This window comes from Vulpes lagopus, chromosome 5 (genome assembly GCF_018345385.1).
Source record: "Vulpes lagopus strain Blue_001 chromosome 5, ASM1834538v1, whole genome shotgun sequence".
In the NCBI taxonomy this organism is placed as follows: domain Eukaryota; kingdom Metazoa; phylum Chordata; class Mammalia; order Carnivora; family Canidae; genus Vulpes; species Vulpes lagopus.
This window is the reverse complement of record NC_054828.1, coordinates 51,301,955-51,323,452: the sequence shown is the minus strand read 5'-3', so window position 1 is coordinate 51,323,452 and position 21,498 is coordinate 51,301,955. Positions and strand designations below refer to the sequence as shown.

Below are 21,498 nucleotides of genomic sequence, written 5' to 3'. Positions count from 1 at the left end.
TGCATAGAAAACAGATGGTTGGTTTTATATATTTTATAAGTTAGGAATTCAGGTAAATTATCAACTTGGGAGTTTTATTCATGAAATAAGACTTCTCAAGAAAAAGGCTTGAATTGGCTGTCTTACTTTGGACCCATTTTCTTATGAATATTTGTCTTATTTTAGTTGAGCAGCATATAGAAAATGGTTTCAGTGCAGGTATAAATGCTAAGAAGCTCTTCTTTTCTAAGAGCTTTACAGTCCCGAAAAACTTCATTAAAATAGAGGTGACTGGGGACGCCCAGGTGGCTTCAGAGTTGAGCGTGTGCCTTTGGCCCAGGGAGTGATCTAGGGATCCTGGGATCGAGTCCCACGTCAGGCTTCCCGCAGGGAGCCTGGCTCCCTCTGCCTGTGTGTCTCTGACTCTCTCTGTGTCTCTCATGAATAAATAAATAAATCTTTAAAAAAATAAATAAAATAGAGGTAACAGGAGAAGTTTTTTTCTGAACTTTGTCCCAAATTGAATTCAGTTAGAGCATTGATAGTCTTCAGTATGTTACAATTGGGTATTCAGCATATTTAGGGCATTAAAATATTTAAAATAAATTTTACTCAAATGTTTGTGTAAGTCACACAACTCAGGTCTGTTTGATTCAAGAACTCTTTCTGTCATACTATGTAAAAATTTTTTGTATCTGAAAACTGTAATTTATAGGTACTTTGGTTTTTGGCTTATTTCCCTATGTTTTGGGACTCAAGTAACCTTTTAAATAAATTTGTGACTAATTATTATTTCTTTTTTCTAGGGAAATGAGGCAAGTTATCCGTTGGAAATGTGCTCACACTGTAAGTCAGATATTCTTGTTTTCAAGAATGTCTTTTATTTACACATCTCTATATATGTATGTATACGTGTCAGGTCCGTCTATATATCTATACAGCTAAGTTAGCCCTTAACTATTTAAAATGGATAATGAATTTGACTTTTAGTCTTTATAAGTTATTAAGAGTTGGGAAATTTTTAAAAATAAAGTTGTTCTTTATTATCTGCACCAAGCTGTAGTTACAGATTAACCCTCAAATCTCAGTGGAGTAACCCAACAGAAGTTATTCAGATTAACAAAGTTTCAAGTAAACGGCTAATTTATTTATCCTTTGGTAACATAAAGTATTTATTGAAGGCAATACTTCACCGTAGACCAGTAGCTATTGCAAAAGAGGTTTCTCAGGGAATGAGGAGTATAAAAAGTATGGGTGGTCTGGTCATTTCTGACAGTACTGGAGAATGTAAAGAAAGAAAAATGACAAAAAAAAAAAGAAAGAAAAATGACAGTTTTAGAAACTCTAGATCAGTCGGGATCAAGGGGCTTAAATAAAAATCATAAAGTCTCTTGTGTAAGAGGGTAGAAGTATAAATCGTGACCTCAGCATATTGCTAGAATTGACCAAAACCAAACCTAATTATGACTGGCGACCAGGGGTTGGTAAACTGCCTGCTGGGAGTTTTTGTTAATAAAGTGTTGTTGGACTATAGCTGTGCCCGTTTACTTATATTTTGCCTGTGGCTGTTTTCATGTGACAGTGGCAGGACTGAATAGTTGTAACACAGACCATATGGTACCCTAAGCCTAAAGTCTTTACTACCTAGCCTGTTACAGAAAAAGTGTGCCAGACCCTGTTGTAGACTGTAGTGGTCTTCTGGATTTGCGAACTGTCACTTCTGGGAGTGTCTAACCTACCTTTGAAAGACGATCAGGATTAGAGCAGTTAGGTACTGGTGCTCCAGGTGTTACCTAGATCTGTAATTCTTACCCTGGAAAAGTTCCCGTGTCAGTTTTATAGTCTCTTTAGAATTGAAAGGGTTCTGCTCAGAATTGTGCCTTGCCACTTACTGTTTAGTTTGAGGATGTGACTTTTTTTTTAGATTTCATTTATTGGAGAGAGTGGGCGAGAGAGAGAGCAGAAGCAGGGGAGGGGCAGTGGAAGAGAGAAAAGCAGGTTCCCCACTGAGCGCAGAGCATTGATGCAGGGCTTCATCCCAGAACCCTGAGATCTGACGTGAGCTGAAGGCAGATCTTAACCCACTGAGCCACCCAGGCGCCCCGAGCATGTGGCATAATTATTTCTCCAGTTGCTAGTGAGCAAAAAAGAGGTCTGGAAATCTGTAATTAGATGGGCTTCAGGCTGCAAATAGAGTTGGGATTGGCTGTTGAGATTACAGCTCTGATAGGAAAGAGGTATTAGGAAGTTAGTTTTTGTTTCCTCATTAAGGTTAAACGATGTCATGCTTCCTCATCCCTCCAAAAACCACCTCAATTCTATGTTCTTGATGAGGCCTTATGTAATTGGCATAGCCTTGAGCGGTCTTCTCCACTCTTCAAGTAGTTACTGTCTGTTTTGTTCTTTTAGTATTTAAATTGTGCTTTTTAAATAAGCAAGAAGGTTCTTTGTTTTATTCTGTAAGGTACTGTCTTTGGCTCTGTGATATACAGATAAGTAAGCCCCACACGGTACTTACAGTCTGGCTATTGAGAGGAATTACTACAGTATAAGTAAACCATTATGAGAAATAAAAACAAAGGTTCTAAGGAGGGAAAATTAATTTGGCTAAGGATGTTAAGAAAAGCTTCATGGAGGTTGTTTTGAAAGCTGTTTAAAATTTATCCAGTACAAAGATGGGCTATTCTCTCTCTCTTTCTCTCTCTTTTTTTTTTTTTTGTCTCTCAATTCAGTGTTCACTTCTTACTGAGTTAAATTACTGTAGGCCACTGTGACTTTTTGTTGTCTGTTAGCTAACCTGGCTGAGCTAGGAAATGTATACTGTGCTGGGGTGATTTGCTCAAAGTCGAGACCTTAGTTGTAACTTGGCCTGAAAACTTGGAAAAGTGACTGAGTGCAAGATACTACTTTAGATAGTTTACGCAGAGTACTAATGGGGGAATAGTTGGAAGTTTGAGTGGAAACTCAGCTTTAGCTAGTCTTTACTGCTTGTGAAACCAGTATAATTCTGAATGTTTCTGATAAAATTGGTAAACATAGGTCTGGCTTATTTTGTAGACTGAATATAGATGAAAACAAAGAAATCTTTTTTTTTTTTTTTTTAAGAATTTATTTATTTTAGAGAAGGAGCATTAGTGGGAGTGGGGACAGAGGGAGAGGGAGAGAGAGAATTCCAAGCAGACTTGACACTGAGTAGAGTCTGTTGCAGGGCTCTATCCCATGACCCCAGCATCATGACCTAGGCTGAAATCAAGAATCAGATGGCCAACCGACTAAGCCCCAAGAGATCTTTTATCTGAAAAGATTTCTCAATTTTCTTTCATTAGAAGGTGACCTATGAAGATCTTGGCAGATTCTGAAGGCATGTCCTTAAAAAAAAACAGCTATCTGTAGAAACCTTGAAGACATCATTAGCTTTTAGGACATTGCTCTCATTTTGCGTAAAAAGTCTTAGATTCATGCAATTTTGTTTCTGGTTTGAGAATATACAGATGACGTGAAAGCGTAGAGACTTGACTTTGTGCTGTTAATTTCTGCTCTCAATCAGACTGTCGCAGGGAAGTTTACGTGTTCATATCCCTGAGAATCATTGTTTTTCTTTGTTATGAGAACAAGACTTTTTCAGAGAAAAAGTTAATCTACGGTTAATTTAATTTCCTCTTTCATTTTTGCATTCCTTTTTCCTCCTTATTTGGACTAGCTTAATTCCATTCAGTATTTGTTTTAAAGATTTTACTTATTTAGAGAGAGCATGCACAAGTGGGGTGGGGGTCAGGGGGAGAATCTCAAGCAGACTGCCTGCCTGCAGGTGGGGAGCCCCAGAGATGATGACCTGAGCCAAAATCAAGAGTCAGACACTTATCCGACTGAGCTACCCAGCAGCCCCCCGTTCAATTTTTAAATAATGTGTGTCTTAAGGAGTGATTTAGGGGTGACCCTCAAACCTTTATTCATCGTCTCAGAAATCTTTGGTGGAAACTCTTTTAATATCAAAAATTTCATTTTGAGTGTATACAGGTAAAAATATGTTAAAACATTTTATTCCTTTGGGGTGCCTCGGTGGCTCAGCTCGGTTAAGTGTCTGCATTTGAATCAGGTCGTGATCCCAGGGTCCTAGAATTGAGCTCCACGTTGGGCTCCCTGCTTAGCTTCTCTCTCAGCCCACTCCCCACATCTCACCCCACTCGTGCTCATGTTCCCTCCCCTCTCTCACAAATGCACACATGCTCTCTCTTAAATAAATAAAATCTTCAAAAAAAAAAAAAAAAAACCCATTTTGTTCCAGAATACTACTTAGTATTAAACTTCTTTGTCATTAACTTTGAAATTGATTTCTGGATTTATTACCTCGATTAAAATATTTATAAATGTATCACATAGTTCATGTTTCTTAATCTACCAGTTGTGCTTTACCATTTACTTACTAATCTAGTGATCCTGAACTCTATTTTTACCTAGTTTGTTGGAATTGCTTATATTTTGATTTCTTTGAGTAAAACTGTAGAGCTGGGTAATGGAGAGAGGGATGAAAAGCTCTCTATAGTGTATGACTTGAACATCTGGGTTTTGAGTTGTTACCTTGTTTTACTGTTATAGGTAACCTTTTAAAAAGATCCCTGGATTGTCTCTGTTAGCTTCTAAATATTTTTAAGATTTTAGGTAGGTAGTCTTAAGAAAAAGTGAGGGGCTAGCTATCCAATTTTGGTATGTCAGCACCTACAAATCTGAGGTTTTAACAATGAAGTCCATAACGTATAATAATGTGATAGGCTACTACAGATTTGAATAATTTTGTAGCTGGTGTGCAGAAATCAGTTACTTTAGCTGGTGAAAAAGCCTAGCCAACTAGTTAGCAAAAGTATGATGAATTCTTGGGTCTCCTTCCAAATGTTAGAGCAAAGGATAAGGAAAAATATACAAAAAAGGAAAGATTTGGGGCACAAATGCAGTGAGTAATAGCATCTGCCTAGGGGAAATTTCAAAGGATATAATAGGTAAAATAGCAAAACTAATCAGTGAAATAGGAGAAAAAAATTTCCTCACCTGAAAAATCAAATCTTCTGATTGAAAAAGCATTCTGATGACCAAGTTTAGATGAAAAAAGATTAACATTTAGTCTCAATTTCTTTTGTAATTTTAAAATCCCAGGAGTAGAAAGAAAAAACCTAAAAGCTGCTAGGCAAGGGGAAAAAATGCCTAAAAAGAAAAGGAATCTGTTGGCATTGGATTTCTTAGCAGCCCCAATAGATATTAGAAACAAGTGGAGGAACATATTCGGAGTTCTGAATTCTTAAATCCAGAATTTGGTTCCAGCTTAAGTGATTATTCAGGTTTGGGACCAAATTAAAGATACTGTCAGCAATTAAAGGGCTTGGGAAATGCACCTTTCATAAGTTCTTGAATATGTACCCAGAGAAATGAAATAGAAGTTAAAGAACATATAAAATGAGATCTAAGAAATGAAATCTCTCAGACATCAGTGAAAATCACAGGATAACAGCTATGCCAGTGGGCCTAGAAAACAGTTGGTACAAATTAGAGCAGGAGGCCAGAATTGTCTGTGAAGAGTGTCTTCAAGAAGAAAGAAAAGCCATAATATAAATTGTGTCCTGGAACCTTCGCCCGCCCTCCCTCCCTCCATATCCCCTTCTTTCGGAATTTCTTGAAGTAAAAGGCAAGTCAATAAAAAAAAAAAAAAAAAGCCCTGGATATATAGTATCACATTATAGATGATAAACCAGATTGAACTCTGGAGCAGCCATAAATAAGTCTTGAATATTTGTGTTGCAAGTAAAAAGACTCTTAAATATCCATTCTTTAGTGAAAATACCATATTTTGGGGGGGAGCTTGGGATGGGGAGTGGTACAAAGCTAAAGAAAAGTGCAACTAAGTGTTTAAATGCAACATAACATTAGGAACAAATAAAAAACAAGAGGAAAACCTGGAGAATATAGTATGTAATGAGTTGGGGTTGGATTTGACTTACAAAACAATGGAAATCTTTAAGAGATCTGTCTTTTGAATAAGGTACGTTACTGACCCACACGTGTACACTTGGGTTTAAAAAAGTGTGACTTTTAAGCCATGGTTATTAATCGCAGTGGGAAAATTCATTGTGTTTTTATGATCTTATAAATACATGCTTTTTTCAGTACTTATTGCCTGTTTTGATTAGAACCACAGTATAGATAAACCAAAAGGAGAAAAACAGCATCAATACAAACACCTTCAGTAGGAAAGCCAGTAATGTATGTTAGAGAACATCTCATTAATACACTGTTTGATTTTTATCTATCTGGAATGAGAGCATTCTTATTATTCCCTTTTCTCCACATTTAGCCTGAAAATGCAGGTAAAGGAACAACAGTGTTTAGTGTCTCTCAGCCTAAGCTTCTGTACTGTTCACATGGAACTAACATAGGAAGAGAAATCAGATCAGAAAGGATTTCAAGAAATCCTGTCACTCAGCTTTGCCATCAAGCTTTATAGTATTGAGCATCTTAACTCTCTGGGTCTGTTTCCTCATCTTGAGTTTTTCATCTCCAAGGTTTCTCTGAACAATTTACATTACATGGCTTTTCTGTGATAAATTTTCTTCTGAAGCTCAATTACCGCTGGAAATAATTTTAAGAAAATTTAAGATTATTATAACTGTACAGCTATTTTTGACATTTTTGGACAACATTCCTATGCCTGAGTGATTTCTAGAATGATGGATCGTTTTTGGTCATGTCTTTTATATGAGGTAGGAAGCAGTCAGTGGAACATGCGGCATTAACATTTTGAAGGAACATTCTAGAAGAAAGAAAACAGTTACCAATATTAGTAACAAAAGAATTTGAAATCATTACAGATCCTACAGATGTTAAAAGAATAACAAGGGAATATTATGAAGAATTTAATGCCAAAAAGTTTTGCATCTTAGATTAAATGGGAAAATTTCTGTAAAAACAGAAACCTAAAACTGACACAAAAGTAGAAAGTCTTAATAGAATTGTATCTGTTAATGAAACTGAATTCTTTTTTTTTTTTAAGATTTTATTTATTTATTCATGAGAGACACACACACACACACACAGAGAGAGAGAGAGGCAGAGGGAGAAGCAGGCTCCATGGAGGGGGCCTGACATGGGACTCAATCCCGGGTCTCCAGGATCACACCCTGGACCGAAGGCGGTGCTAAACTGCTGAGCCACCAGGGCTGCCCTGAAACTGAATTCTTATTTAAAAATCTTTCCACAAAGAAACTCCAAGCCACGTGGCTTTACTGGTAAATTCTAGCAAACATGTAATGAAAAAAAAATCATAATCTATATTTCCTTCAAAAAATAGAAGCTAGCATTAGACCATTAGCAATATCAAAGACATTATAGAATACTGTAGACCAACATTCACCATGAATGTAATGCAAACATCCTTAAATATTTTTAAATAGAAGCCAGCAATATGTAAAAAGGACAGTAAAACATGACTGAGTGAAACTTATACTTGGAGTAGGGTTTTTAAATAAACAATATAATTCACGGGATCCCTGGGTGGCGCAGCGGTTTGGCGCCTTCCGTTGGCCCAGGGCGCGATCCTGGAGACCCCGGGATCGAATCCCACGTCGGGCTCCCGGTGCATGGAGCCTGCTTCTCCTCCCTCTGCCTGTGTCTCTGCCTCTCTCTCTCTCTGTGACTATCATAAATAAAATAAAATAAAAATTCTTTATAAAAAAAAAAAGTAGACAATATAATTCACTATGTGGATAGAAGAAGAGGAAAAAAAACAATGATCTTATCAATAGATGTAGCAAAATCTTTGACAGAGTTTAGTGGTAAATACTCTTAGCAAATTTGGAATAGAAGGGAACTTCCTAGATAAAGCATCTGTAAAAACCCTATAGTTAACATCAAACTTAATAATGAAAGACTGAATGCTTCCCATCCAAGATTGGGGAAAAAAGACATAGTTTTTCCACTCCGACCAAACGTAGTCACAATTGTACTAGAAGTCCTGGTCAGTACATTAAGTCCAGAAAAAGAATATGTTCAGATTAGAAAGGAAGGAGTAAAAAATAAGAGTTTTTATTTTCAAACGATATCATTGTATATATAGTAAATCTTGAGTTAGAAGAAATAAGTGAATTTGGCAAGGTTGTAGAATACAAAAAGTGTGCAAAATCAGTGGAAATTTCATATAATCACAATGAATAATTCAAAGTGAAATTGACAGAAATACTATTTATAAAGAATAAAAATGAGCTATTCATGTAAAAATTTAACCTAATAAATGTAATATTTGTATATAGAAACTATAAAACATTTCTAAGAGAAACTTAAAAAGACCTCAATAAATGAAGAGAGAGAACCACATTCATGGTTTGGAAGACTTGGTAAGGCATCGGTTCTACTCAGGCTGATGTATAGGTTCAAGTTGATCCTTAGCAAATTCTCAGCAGGCTGTTTTTTTTTTTCCTTAAGATTTTATGTATTTATTCATGAGAGACACACATACAGAGAGAGAGAGAGAGAGGCAGAGACACAGGAAGAGGGAGAAGCAGGCTCCCTGCAGGGAGCCTGACGTGGGACTTGATCCCGGGACTCCAGCATCATGCCCTGGGCTGAAGGCAGGCAGGTGCTAAACTGCTGAGCCACCCTGGGATCCCCTCAGCAGGCTTTTTGTAAAAATTACCAAACTAATTGTTAATTTCATTTGGGAATGTACAGGTCATTAGAAATGCCAGAACAAAAAAAAAAAAAGAAATTCCAGAACAATTTAGAAAAAGAAAAACAAAATACTAGGACAATGCTCCCTGATTTAAAGATTTACTATAAAACATAAGACTAGTATTGGCATAAGACAGAAATGAATCAGTGGAACAGAGTGGAGGGCTTAGGTCCATACACCTGTATACACATATACACACACATGTAGCTTCACTGGTAAATATATATTTTGATTTGTTTCTAATCTGTATATAGTTGACATTGTGTCAGTATCATGTGTAAATTTAAGATGTACAACATGTTGATTTGTATAATTTATTTTTTAAAAGATTTATTTATTTATTTGAGAGTATGAGCAGGAAGGGGGGAGAGAGAGAAAGGGGGAGCGAATCTCAAGCAGACTGTGCTGAGCGTGGAGCTTGACACAGGGCTTTATCTCACAACTGGGATCATGACCTGAGCCAAAATCCAGAGTTGGATGCAACAAACTGAGCCACCCAGGCACCCCTGTAGAGCTGATTTTTCACAAATGCATTGAAGATACCATTGTAAGGGATACTTTTCAATAAAATACAACTATATTTCTATATGGAATAAAAATTTACCTCTATCCTTCCCTTACTTATACCATATACAGAAAATTATATGGGTCATAGATTTAAACATAAAAGCTAAAACTATGGAACTTCTAGAAGAAGGGAGAAAATCTTCATGACCGAGGATTGTCAAAGATTTTTTTTTTTTAAATTTTTATTTATTTATGATAGTCACACAGAGAGAGAGAGAGGCAGAGACACAGGCAGAGGGAGAAGCAGGCTCCATGCACCGGGAGCCTGACGTGGGATTCGATCCCAGGTCTCCAGGATCGCGCCCTGGGCCGAAGGCAGGCACCAAACCACTGCGCCACCCAGGGATCCCAAAGATTTTTAATACATATAAAATACAAATCATAAAAGAAGAAAATGGATTTCATCATAATTGAACATTTTTGCTGCTTTATTTAGATTGATTAATTGAGCATGAGTGGAGGGGAGGGGCAGCGGGAGAAGGAGAGAGAATCCCAAGCAGACTCTGCACTGATGCTGACATAGGGCCTCATACCATGACCCGAACCAAAATTAGGAGTCTTGACACTCAGCTGATGGAGCCCCCCATGTCCCCACTTTTTTGCTCCTATGAAAAGGCAGCTTATAGATTGGGAGAAAATACTTGAGAAACCTACTCTCTGACAGGACTTGCATCAGTCAGTATATAGACAATTTCACAACTCTTTCGACAACCCAGTTTTTAAAAGGATAAAAGAGGGATGCCTGAGTGGCCCAGGGGTTGAGCGTCTGCCTTCGGCTCAGGTCATGATCCCTGAGACCCAGGATTGAGTCCCGCATCAGGCTCCCTGAGGGGCCTGCTTGTCCCTCTGCCTGTGTATCTTCCTCTGCCTTTTTCTCTGTGTCTCTCATGAATAAATAAAATCTTAAAAAAAAAAAAAAAGGATAAAAGATTTGAATGGTCACTTCACAAACGAAGATAGATGAATTGACAATAATCACCTGAAAAAGATGCTCAAGATCCTTAGTCCTCAGAGAAGTACAGTTTAAAACTATACAGACGGCTGCCACCCACTAGAATGGCTAAACTTAACAAGATTGACAGTACCACATGTTGACAGGAGCTCCAAATGGGGACCTCCTAGAGTTCTCACACATGGATGAGGAGAGTGTAAAATGGTACACCGCTGTGGGAAGGTTTGTGATGGTCACTGAAAGTTCATCATATGCTTACCCTGTGATTCAGCAAGTCCAGGAAAACATTTGTTGACAAAAGACTTTGTGAATATTCTTAGCAGCTTTACTTCTTATAGCCCCAAACAGGAAACAGGTGTGTCTAGTAACCGGTGAATGCATAAAAAAAGGAGTGTGTGTATCCATAGAGTGGACTGTACTACTCCGCAATAAAAAGGAACAAACTACTGACCTCTGAAACAGCTTGAATTAGTATAGAAAACTAGAGAAAAAGTAGATAATATAGATATATACAAGAGTAGAGTGCTCGCTTCGGCAGCACATATACTAAAATTGGAAAGAGTAGATATATACAAGAGTATGTCATATATGATCCCATTTATTATATGAAATTCTAGACATTACAGAAAGCAGAACAGTGGTTACTTGCTGTTGGTGGTAGGGGACATGATTGTCTGTAGAAGAGCGTAAGGGAACATTTTGGGATGATGGAAATGTGCTTTTATATTGATTGTAGTGATGCATATTATCACTATACGTTTGTCAAAACCTATAGAACTGTATTTAATGATGTATTTTTGGAGTGTCAGTTATTTCTCAAAGTTGGCTTAAAATTTCTTATTAGCATTCTACAACTTGATAATTATTTTCTTGGTGCTGATGTCTAGCTTTTGCACATTTGACAGTTCATTTTTTTTTTAAAGATTTTTTTATTCATTTGAGTGAGAACCAGCAAGAGCATGAGCAGCGGGGAGGGTTAGGGGGAGAGGGAGAAGCAGACTGTCCCCTGAGCAAGGAACCCAATGTTGGGCTTGATCCTAGGACCCTGGGATCATGACCTGAGCCGAAGACCAACACAGAACCGACTGAGCCACCCAGGTGCCCCTACTTTTTTTTTTTTTAATTATATGAAAACTATAATCTAGAAACACCAAAACTGCATGTTGCCTCTTGGATTAGAAAATTATGATATCCCCTAAATTTGTGTGACTGTATGATCGTATTGCATAAAATACTTTTTCTGTTATTTCATAATATTGGTAGATTGTTTCTTTGCTTTGTTGTCAAACAGTTACTTACACAATGTAAATATTAAACTGCTAATCATACACAAGGTCATTACAGAATTTGGGATTTTTTTTTGGAACTGCTTATGAATGTTTTATCTGTGACAATCTCGACTGCGCCCTCTGGTGGTTTTTGCAGCTTATTTGGGTTAACATGAAAATACAGTCTTCCTTTGTAAGGAGATATATTTTACAAAAGACCTTACAATGTCAAAATTAAACTTTATGTTGAGAAACTACCCCAGTACCTTGTATTGATGACACTGTAATGATTTATTCTTGTGGCAGTCTTTATAAGAGTCATTCAGTTCATGTTTCTTCATAAGTAATTTTGTTATGCTTGGTAGTTCTTTCTAGAATATTTCTAGGTGGAGATTCTGAGATTCCTTGTTAGAGTAATCTTTCCTAACAGTTTTCATTCTATAATATAGTTCTAAATACCGTACCATAGAAAGTAGATTGGGGAAGCTCTTCTTGGAAATAAATCACCATACAGTCAGGATGAGGCTGGAAATTTTCATGGTGCCAGAAATTAAGGAAGTGCTCAAAATGGGGATTGTTGTAAGTCACATAGGAGCCAACTTGAGGTAGTACCTAAACAAAGCTGGAAAAATTTGACTAACAAGTAATGACAGTATTGGACTTTAACCTATGGAAAATATCTGTGATCCATGCTGTGATGTGAATAATTAAATAAGGAAATAAATGGAGAAGGAACAGTTTTTAATTTTTTTTAAATAGGAACATTTCAATTAATGTAGGAAGAAAGAGGGGAAAAGAAAATCATTGTTAAGCAAATAGTAATAAAGTCTTGCCCACAAGATTCACCTATAGGTGCTAAAGTTGGGTCACAGTTTGAGGAGAAATAGGCTATTTGCATAGCCTCAAAGTATTGCCCCCCCCAGCCCCCCTTCTCTGATACTTTTAATACAAAGGGAGAGGTAATAGATTTATAGTGGAGAAATCTGACAGACACCACCTTGGCCGGGTGACCCAGGTTAACGTCACTAGCAAAAAAGACATTGACACCATGAATCCTTTGATAACAATGTGCTGATGAGGACACATCATCATTTCTATGGTATTCTTGCCCCAAATGCCCAAATTCATTCTAATCATGAGAAGACATCAACAGGTTCAAGCTGAGGGACATTTTGCAAAATACCGGATTAAAAGTTTCAAGAGCGGGATCCCTGGGTGGCGCAGCAGTTTGGCGCCTGCCTTTGGCCCAGGGCGCGATCCTGGAGACCCGGGATCGAGTCCCACGTCGGGCTCCCGGTGCATGAAGCCTGCTTCTCCCTCTGCCTGTGTCTCTGCCTCTCTCTCTCTCTGTGTGTGTGATTATCATAGATGTAAAAACAAACAAACAAAAAAAAACTTTAAAAAACCCACTATCTAAATGCAAAAAAAAAAAAAAAAAAAAAAAAATCCTGTAGCCAAATGAATTCTCCAAAGGAAATTCTTAATTATTTTATGTGTTAATGAGATTCCTGAAATCACTTGTTAAAATGAAGTAACCATCTAGATTTTATCTTTATCCTTGAGTATAGTGAAGGTGCAAGGATCTGGGTAAGGTCTCCACAGTTTAATTTGGTGTTTTCTGTGTTAGCAATCCATCAGTTCCTTATTAACAACTTAAATTTCATAAACTGATGAAAAGATCCAACTTTTTAATGTCTTGGTTAAATTTAAGAAAATGATGTATATGACTTTTATAAGATTCTTTATTTTATTAGTACTTTGTATAATATAAATTGAATATTGTAGGCATTTTCAACCATTAAAAATGATAGTCTTTCCAAAGGTATCCTTATAAGAAGAAAAATAACATGTTTTAACTTGGCAAAACATATGAAAAAGAGTATCTCTGAGTCACAAGATGAGTCAAGAGGGTGAGGTGTTTTTTACCCCCCATTGTCCATCTGTTTTAAGGGAGTATGATCCCAAGCAGTAGAAAAAAATCTTTGATGAAACTTGGTACCAAAATTTGGAATCTAATCCTTAATATTTAACTTGTACTAAGTGCAGACCTGAACCATTTAATGGTACTACCAAAATGGGTTTCATCTGTTTCAGAGCTCTGTGCCTAATTTGTAGGAGATTGGTAAGTGCCGATATTTCAAGAATTGAGATGCTGTGTCATGCTCCAGCATACGTTTAATCCTGCGGCACATGTGGTCTGCAGTGCTGGCGGGTGCAAGTGCTCAATAACTGCTTCGTGGTAACAGTAAAGACCAAATAGATTACTTTGTTCCATGCCTAAAATAACTGTTTTTATCGTTTATTTTTGAAACTAGCTTTCTTAGATCTTGGATTTAAAAAATATTTATGGCATTGCCTTCTAGGCTAACCATTTAAATATATTGTAATTACTTAGGTACAGATTCCTCCAGTTGTTCAGCTAGCCTCAATTAGATAGTAAATACTAGGTAATCTAATCTCTGTCTTACTTACCATTGTGATCCACACAGGAAGGAAGGGACAGAAAGCAGGAAATAAAATGGGTGATTGGAGAATAGATACTCCCTTCTTTCAAATTAAACTGGCTTCTTAAAGAATCTCAGGGTGAGTTTTGGCTGCGAGGGGTATGTGAGAGTGGTGAATAGAGATTAAATAGAACTTATTCTCTCCAGGTCTTACTTGAGGGGCTTTTTAAGAAGCCAGTTAAAGTGTGATCGCTGGCACATTGCTTTGCCTTTGAGGAAAGTTGTAACTACTCATCCAGAATAAGTATCAACTATCTTGTAATATTTCATGAGATATTTAAAGCAAAAGACAAATTTTAAGATTTTATTTATTCATTTGAGACAGAGAGCATGAGCAGGGGGAGAGGGAGAAGCGGACTCCCTGCTGAGCTGAGGGCCCACCTTGGGGCTGGATCTCAGGACCACCCAGAGATCATGACCCGAGCCAAGGCAGATGCTTGACCATCTGAGCCACCCAGGTGCCCCCAGAAAATGGTTTTAAATGTTGCTATAAGGGCTTTTGCCAGAGAATGAGTTAGTGATACGTACAACTACAGAACAGTTAGTACCTCCTCCCTTTTTTATTTATTTATTTTATTTTTTTATTTTTTTTTAAATTTTATTTATTTATTCATAGACTCAGAGAGAGGGGCAGAGACACAGGCAGAGGGAGAGGGAGAAGCAGGCTCCATGCAGGGAGCCCGATGTGGGACTCGATCCCGGGTCTCCAGGATCACACCCCAGGCTACAGGTGGCGCCGAACCGCTGCGCCATGGGGGCTGCCCCTCCTCCCTTTTTTATTTTTTTTATTTTATTTTTATTTTTATTTTTTTTAATTTATTTATGATAGTCACAGAGAGAGAGAGAGAGAGAGGCAGAGACATAGGCAGAGGGAGAAGCAGGCTCCATGCACCGGGAGCCCGATGTGGGATTCGATCCCGGGTCTCCAGGATCGCGCCCTGGGCCAAAGGCAGGCGCCAAACCGCTGCGCCACCCAGGGATCCCTGCCCCTCCTCCCTTTTTTAAATCAGAAAAATTGATAGGAGTCTCCTAAATGGAGAGTTCGGGGAAGGACATTCCAGTAGAGGGTATATAAGGAAGTGGAAGCATGAAATTTATGCTCTCTGATCAACTGTGCCGAGAGCATTGTAGCTAAAGTCAAGATAATGGGGGAAGAGAAGGATGGAAATTCAGATTGAGGCTAATAACTATTGTGGAGGGCTCTAGATTTTTTTATCCTGATTATATCAGGAAGTCACTACATATCTGTAAGCATGAGAGTTAATGATTTGGCTGAATGTGTCTTCTAGAAAGATTATTGTTGGCAGTACAAAGAAGTCAATTTGTTGGTTGATGATTTATCTTTATTCTTAATATTCCTTAGTCATTTGTCAAGACTGGAATTCTGTCTTCTGGATTAGTGGGGTTTTCTAGGTAATTGAAACATAATCCTTCACCTCAGTCTCAGTTTCCTGATGTGACTTGATGAACCGTTATTTATGTCCCCGCCTTAGTAAATGGAATCTCACAGTGTCTGGGTTACGGCGCTGCATTTCCGCCTTTGCTCCTTCCAATTCCTGATACGCACTCGAGACCTGTTGCTAAATGGCAGGCTCTTGGTGGACATACGGTCTTTCCTTTTCCACTTGTAGTATACGTTAGTGATCCTTTGTGTTCCGTTTCCTCAACATCTTTTCTGGTTTCTGGTTGTAAACTAAGGCAAAACTAAATATTACCAGAAAATAGTTAACTCATCCTTGGTATGTAGAGAGAGGAGAGTAGCTTTCAGCAAAATCTATGAACTTGGAGAAACTGTTGTGAAGGATTTGCTGATTGGTGTCTGATTAGATAAGTAGAGTTTTACTCTAAATTCTAATGGCACTTTGATCAGCAAATTTTTATTATTTATTTATTTATTTATTTATTTATTTATTTATTTATTTATTTATTTATTTTAAAAAGATTTTATTTATTTGAGAGAGAAAGGCGCAGAGACACAGGCACAGGGAGAAGCAGGCTCCCTGCAGGGAGCCCGATGTGGGACGTGATCCCAGGACCTGGTGATCACGACCTGAGCCAAAGGCAGACGCTTCACCACTGAGCCACCCAGCCATCCCTGATCAGTAAATTTTAAATCTGAAACACAGTGCTCATTTAAAACATTCATTGAGCACCTTTTATATGTAGTGTATAGAAGAACAATGAAAAGTCGTGATTTCTGGTCTGGGGTAGGAGAGATGGGTAAATAAATAAATGAAAAGCATTTGAGGGACTTAAAGTGAAGTGTTTTTCTCCAAGAGTACAGGTATCCAATTTCATGAAATACAGAAAATCAGGTACTCATGGAAAATCAGAAAATAAGGTTTATCTGAACAGTTTATCATCTGTTCATTAAGGAATATACTTTAATAGAGGGATAAAAGGCTCTTTGTAGTTGATGTGTTCATGGAGTGTGTGTTTAGTTGTTGGAAGCAGTGGTTATTAGATGAATCGTGAAAGGCATTTCTGTTCTGTGGTAAATTCAGTATGTATTCTTGAACATCTCAAATGCTGCAAAAAATCACATATCTGGGGAAAGTATGGATTGGATAGGCCACTCTATGCAGCTTTGTAACAGTACTTAGAAAAACTATAAAGATCTGAAATTTTTCAGCACAAATAACCTGTGGTATTTGTATTAAGCATCATAGCAGTTCATTTATTAGCCTTAAACTAGGACTTGTGCTTTCTATTTTGAACTTTCTTCCTTGAGGACATCTACTTCAGCAGAAACTAATTTTGTAAAAATTAAATAATGAGCCAGGTTATAGTCACTTTTGTTAATTGCTTTTCGAGGCTGGTGGCGGGGAGACACGGAGGTGGAGAGATGAGGAAGTACATTTGCAGCTTGTTCATTTGTTATCTGTGCTTTTCACCCGATAACAATGTTGAAAAAGCCTTGAAGGTTTTGAAGCCACTAAACTTGGAGTTATTTTCTCTAAAGGCATTTGTTTTCACCTTTTTTTTTTTTTTAAGATTTTATTTTATTAAGACTTGCTCTTTAATTTGAGAAAACTTGGTCCTTTTCCCTTCATAACACACTAGGAAAAGTCCCTGCGTACCAGTGGCGTTTCTGCTCCAGGACTGACATGACTCCCTTTACCAGTTGCATATGAACTGCTTCATACAGAGCAGCACCTGCTAGTTGGACAGTGTGTACTTCAGTAGTGCAGATAATTAGAGTTTGTATTCCATTTTAAGATGATATTTTTATATTTAAAAAATCTGTTCTTTAGCTTTTAAGTTCTTATAATGAGGATGCCATATATTTGAATTTTCAAGAACAGTTTGCAGTCTCACTCTCTAATATTGTGGGCTATAATACATGTACACCCATGGGCTGCGTAACATTTGACTTGTTAATTTTCTTTTAAAAGTTTCTTTTAGGAAGTTATGCTTTTAATATTTTGTTCTGTTATCAGTGATTAAAATTATTTGTATGAATTAGTCTGATTTCTTAAAGAAATGAAAACAGTAATGTAATTTAGGAGAAAATGATCTTCTTCAAGAATGTATATGCTGCTAAGAGACCTGATACTGAATTTTTATAGAGTAATCACAAACTAATACAAACGGTTCTTAAGTTTATTTTTCTTTAAGGCATTGAAAACTTAATTTTGTTAGCTCTGGTTCTTTTGGTTAAAAAAGATGAAAGCTTGTGTTTTATTTACTTGCTAAGAGTATCTCTGGAAGAATACTCAAGAAACTGGCAACATTGCCTCTAAGGAGGGGAATTGGATGTCTGCAGGGTGGGATAGGAGGGAGGCCTTGAATTCTGAACCATGTTCAAACCATGAACTATTAGAAATAAACTTTAAAAAGATAAGTGAAAATCAAGATACTCTGGTACAGAACGGAGATTGATTTAGCTTGCCTAGTAGGAATCACCTGACTTCCATGATCAGCTTAGCATTGCAATCCTATAATATCTTGGTGCGGTATACAGTTGGTTATGGCGTGGGCAGGCAAACAAAAAGGTAACCAAATAAAAATATCATCGACTTTCTCTGTTATAAGGAATTAACCAATAGTTCATGTAACTCTATCAGTTAAACTAGAAATTAAACTATTGATTAACTGCTGGATTTTTTCCCTTTAATTTTGATAAAATCATTTGTAAATCTTGCTACCTCTTTTGGTTTGCTTTTAGTTGATGCTGATGAAATTAAAAGGCTAGGAAAGAGATTTAAGAAGCTCGATTTGGACAATTCGGGTTCTTTGAGTGTGGAGGAGTTCATGTCTCTGCCTGAGTTACAACAGAATCCTTTAGTACAGCGAGTAATAGATATATTTGACACAGATGGGAATGGAGAAGTAGACTTTAAAGGTAAGAAAGTATTTTTTTAATTTAACAAGTTAGGTAATCTATAACTAGTTTTACAGTTCTGTATATGAAATGTCTGACATTTAGCTTTTTAAAAATATGTTTTTTGGAGATTGTATAATTCATTATGTTAAATTCTCAATCTGTGGTATATGAACCTTAATGAACTAAGATATTTTACTGTTTTAAATTTATTTTTAAAGATTTTATTTATTTACTTGACAGACTGAGAGATTACAAGCAGGGGGAGTGGCAAAGGGAGGGGGAGAAGCAGGCTCCCCACTGAGCAGGGTTCCATCCCAGGATCCTGAGGTCATGTCCTGAACCGAAGGCAGACGCTTAACCGACTGAGCCACCCAGGCACCCCAGAACTGCATTTTTAGAAACCTTTTTTTTTTTTTTTAAAGAATGAGACTTTAAAAATAAAATAAAGAACGAGACTTGCACTAACCAATAAATTAAACTGTAGTAATAAGGATGTGAGCATTATACAAAAGATTATTTGAGTTAATCTAGATTTTTATGTAAAACAGTAGTATTTTTTTTTTAAACAGTAGTATTTTTGATAATATTACCATGATACAAAATTTTATATTTGATTCTATGATTTTAATCAACAGATTTTGTTATTTTAGTTTCAAGAACTGAATTTACAATGAATGGGGATCTAAAGCTGATTTTATGACTTAGTGTTTAGCAGGCAGTGAAGAAAAATGATCATTTTCACAAGTGCCATTTTCATTTAAATGGGACTGAATTTTGGAACCAGAAATTCAGAATTATTTTTGTTCTGGCAAAACAGTGTGTAAGAAGGGCACCTGGCTGGCTCAGTTGGAAGAGCATGGGATTTGATCTTGGCATCATGAGTTCAAGCCCCATGTCAGTTGTAGGGATTACTTAAAATAAATAAAAATTTCTAAAAACCCAAAACAACATATAATTTTTTTAATACTTTTTTCTTTTTTTAAGATTTTGTTTTTAAGTAATCTCTACACCCAGTGTGGGGGCTGAAACTGAAAACCTCGAGACCAAGAGTTGCATGTGCTACCTACTGACTCAGCCAGGAACACCATGATCTTTTTATTTTTTACATTTCTTTATTTTTAAAGATATTCATTTGCTTGAGAGAGAGAGAGAGAACAGAAGGAGAGGGAAAAGACTCCCTGCTGAGCATAGAGCCCAACACAGGGCTTGATCTTTTTTTAAAAAGCCCCCTAGAATAGTTAGATTCCAAAAAGAAACAGTTAAATAGCTTAAAGAATGTGTTTCTTTTTAGTAAGCTCTCTGTTGCTTAATAAATACTGTTCAAATTGATTTCACCCTAGAGAACTCCCAAGTTCAGATTAAAAAAAAATATATGGAACCTTTTTTGTCGAAGTTTGAAATTTAGCATTTTCAGTTTAAAACACTGCTTAGTAATATTTTTCTTTTGTTGCAGGGAGACATGCTTTTGTGAATGTGTGTGTGTGTGTGTGTGTGTGTGTGTATTTTTCTGTATAAAGAATAGAAACTTCTGATTTGTAAACACTTTCTATTCTTGTTCAGAATTCATTGAGGGAGTCTCTCAGTTCAGTGTCAAAGGAGACAAGGAACAGAAGTTGAGGTGTAAGTATTTTTCTTCAGTGAGTTCATTTTCCCTTTTATACCACTCTACCCCATACTACATCGTAATTTCCTTTTAAAATATTATAAAAGATGTCTTCTATTCTGGATCCTTAATATATACCTAACAGCAATTTTAAATTCTGGAGAAAATCCTTTTAGGATATTTACAACTAGTATTTTTTAAAAACAATGTCATTGTTGCTTTTTAGTTGGATAGAAACAAAAGTTTCCTTCTACTGAGAACAGCTATGTAAACTACATGTCTTGGATAAGAGATTTTTTTTTTATGAAAGTGGGGAAAAATGTTCTAATGTGATTAGGTGAACTTAGTTTATCATATACATATTTAGCTATAAGTCCACTGTTTTGGTTACTGTAAGCAGCCTCTATTACAGAGGACATCTGGTACCTTTTTAAGGTAGTCAGCTCTTAACTAGAGAGACATTTTACTCAATCACAGTTCTCTGAGGCACAGGATAGATGCAGACATCCTTTGTAAATGAATTCTTAATGTAAATGAGAATAATAGTAATAGCAGTTGCTGTCTTTCATTGAACTTTGCTGTGTTTGAGACACTGTTCTCAGCAATTCTCATGTATTAGTTGTCATCCTATAGTACTCTAAAGAACGCGGGAGGTTGGAACTGTTAGTCCCAATTTTATGTGTAGAAACTGAAGCTTAAAGGTTAAATAATGTAACCCCGAGGTACGCCCCAGCACTCTTGACAGCCAAAGCCTGTCCTCAGCCCAACTCTTACCTATTAGAGACAAGATCCAGTGTGGGAAGGAGCCATCCTCATAGTTCTAATTCTCCATATTTGACCACTTACTGTTTCTTCCTCATTCCGAGTATTTTCCTGTGGTTGCCTTATAACTATCACTGATTTTCCTTACTCTCTTTTTAGTTGCTTTCCGTATCTATGACATGGATAAAGATGGCTATATTTCCAATGGGGAACTCTTCCAGGTGCTGAAGATGATGGTGGGGAACAATCTGAAAGATACACAGTTACAGCAGATCGTAGACAAAACCATAATAAACGCAGATAAGGATGGAGACGGGCGAATATCCTTCGAGGAATTCTGTGCCGTAAGTACAAAGGGCTGCTTCTTCCGACCACTAGGCTCTAAAGTCCTTTACAAAACCACTTCATAGGTTGCATTCCTTATACTTGTTTTGCCCTAGAAATTTACATATTTGATTTTGCCTGATGGCCCATATTAAAAATTTTTAAGTGTTCCTGGCAATTGTTAATGACTAACAACTGTCACTCTCAAGAATTCATATTCTCAGTGATTATTTGGTAACAAACCACAGGAACGGAACTAGTCACTTCTGCTTATTGTTGGTAGCCCCCCTACTATAACCAGGGTATATTCTTAAGGTTGTTTATCTAAAAATAAGTATGTTTGAAAATCCTGGTGGAAGCTCTGTGTTCATGGGTTTCAGTGAGGAATCTGGACAGAAGGTTGGCTTCACCAGGGTAACAGAAATGGAGTCCACATGCATCTCAGACTCCTCAGTGAGGCAGTGTCAGTGGTGATTCCGCCCTCCTCCCTCTCCCAAGCTAT

The 21,498-nt window shown here is 37.0% G+C and overlaps 1 protein-coding gene across 1 annotated transcript in view; it reads left to right on the top strand.

The window, feature by feature from the left end:
• Positions 1-21,498, top strand: part of PPP3R1 (protein phosphatase 3 regulatory subunit B, alpha) — a 60,842-nt gene that overhangs the window by 29,145 nt on the left and 10,199 nt on the right. Inside the window, exons 2-5 of the mRNA XM_041755043.1 lie at positions 786-825; positions 18,149-18,325; positions 19,868-19,927; positions 20,832-21,016. Of these exons, the coding sequence (XP_041610977.1) occupies positions 786-825; positions 18,149-18,325; positions 19,868-19,927; positions 20,832-21,016 (462 nt within the window). The remainder of the gene's footprint in view (positions 1-785; positions 826-18,148; positions 18,326-19,867; positions 19,928-20,831; positions 21,017-21,498) is intronic.